General features: G+C 26.1%; 1 protein-coding gene across 2 annotated transcripts in view; it reads right to left on the minus strand.

Moving 5' to 3' along the window:
* The window catches only part of LOC106789636 (lysosomal alpha-mannosidase), a 7,067-nt gene extending 5,652 nt beyond the window's left edge, over positions 1–1,415 (minus strand). For both annotated transcript variants that reach the window (XM_014754024.1, XM_014754023.1), the window contains exons 1-5: positions 1,195–1,415; positions 844–946; positions 683–764; positions 409–594; positions 104–309 (exon numbers count right to left, since the gene is read on the minus strand). In XM_014754024.1, the coding sequence (XP_014609510.1) occupies positions 104–309; positions 409–594; positions 683–764; positions 844–946; positions 1,195–1,320 (703 nt within the window). In that variant the 5' untranslated portion in view covers positions 1,321–1,415. The remainder of the gene's footprint in view (positions 1–103; positions 310–408; positions 595–682; positions 765–843; positions 947–1,194) is intronic.
* Between the last annotated feature and the right edge of the window lie 206 nt (positions 1,416–1,621).

Here is a 1,621-nt window from a genome sequence, read left to right on the forward strand (position 1 = left end):
TTATTCTCATTTTTAATATATATATATATAAAACAAAAGATAACTTAACTATGATTTAATTAAAATTAATTGTAAGATTGTATATAAGAAATTAATTAATTACCAAGACTTGAGCTAGCCTTCCAAATAAATTCCATACTCTTGTCCTTTAAACGTTGTGACTTGTCCTGATAATCCAAACGACCAAATAACATCCCATCAAATCCCATTTGTGCAAATAAAGATGCCTGTTCTCTTGAATGACCAAAAGGATCTATTTGCCAGCCAATGTGTGGTCTTGCACAATTACCAAAAGTATCATTCAATCTCCTACATAAATATTATATAATAATATTATTTACATTTCTAATTAATTTCAATTTTAATTTTTTCATTTCTTTCTTTTTTTTCTGGTCTCTGTGTGTATACCTAAATCCCCAAGTAAATTGATCAACAATTGATTGATAATGAGTAACAGCTTCATCATTCATACTCCAAGCACCACCAATGATTTCTAATCTTCCTGTATTTATCAGCATCCTCACATCTTTTTTTACATTCTCGTTTTGTCTTAACCACCATTTCCATAAGAATGCAGTTTCAACGTATATGAATCTGTGTGATATTATTATTTTATTTTTTTTATATTAATATATACATTAGTAAGATAAAATATTATTTTTCATAATGATTAAATGTGTACCTTCTATCAGGGTTTTTTAATAATGCTTCAATTGCACTGTCAAGTATGTATTGTACACCAGCTTTTTGTATTTTAGATCTACCTTTAGAAAAAAAAAAAAAAGATTTAAAGTATATACACTATTGATAAAAATTAATGACAGTAATGAAATTATTACTTACTTCCAAAGTAATATTGATCAACAGTTTTTAACCATCCTACGTCATCGTGGGTATGAGGTACCAGATGAATATTTAATTTGTTTGATTGAATAGCTGGACATGACTGTATACATGTACACACACACACACACACAGACAAAAAACAAGAACAAAAGAATTAGAGAAAATATATGAACTATATTCAGGTGTGTTAATAAATAAATTAATACGCGTATTAGATTGAAATGAAGAAAAAAATAAAACAAACGAATAAAAAATGTTAGTCGATCGAAAAGAGAGATGAAAAATATAATTAAAAATAAACAAAAAATAGAGGAATAATTTATATACAAATATTAATTTAATTCTTACTTGATATCCACAAGTTATTTTCTCTTGTTCCGGTGATTGTTTTAATATACGATAAGCTTCCGTAATTAAGCATAATTGATACAAGGTTAATGAAAGTAAGAATAATAGCAAGACGTTTCTCGACATAGTGTTAAACTCGCAAGATAATCTCGTACACAACTAACAAGATAATACGTTGGTTAGCCACTATTATACTTATATCTGTTTTCAAATGACTGACCGTTGGAACCTCGAGACATGTTGATAGATAAAAGGGAAGTAGAAGGGGATTAATAATGTAATCATCATCATAAAAAGCTTTCTTATATTTCATTTGTATTCTATATTTAATATATATTCATTTATTCATTTAATAATTTCACATTATATATATATTATTTTATTTTATATTATTCATATGATTTATATTTGGATTTATATTTTGTAT

The sequence above is a fragment of the Polistes canadensis genome, unplaced genomic scaffold (assembly GCF_001313835.1).
Source record: "Polistes canadensis isolate GaletaPanama2010 unplaced genomic scaffold, ASM131383v1 scaffold_193, whole genome shotgun sequence".
In the NCBI taxonomy this organism is placed as follows: Eukaryota; Metazoa; Arthropoda; class Insecta; order Hymenoptera; family Vespidae; genus Polistes; species Polistes canadensis.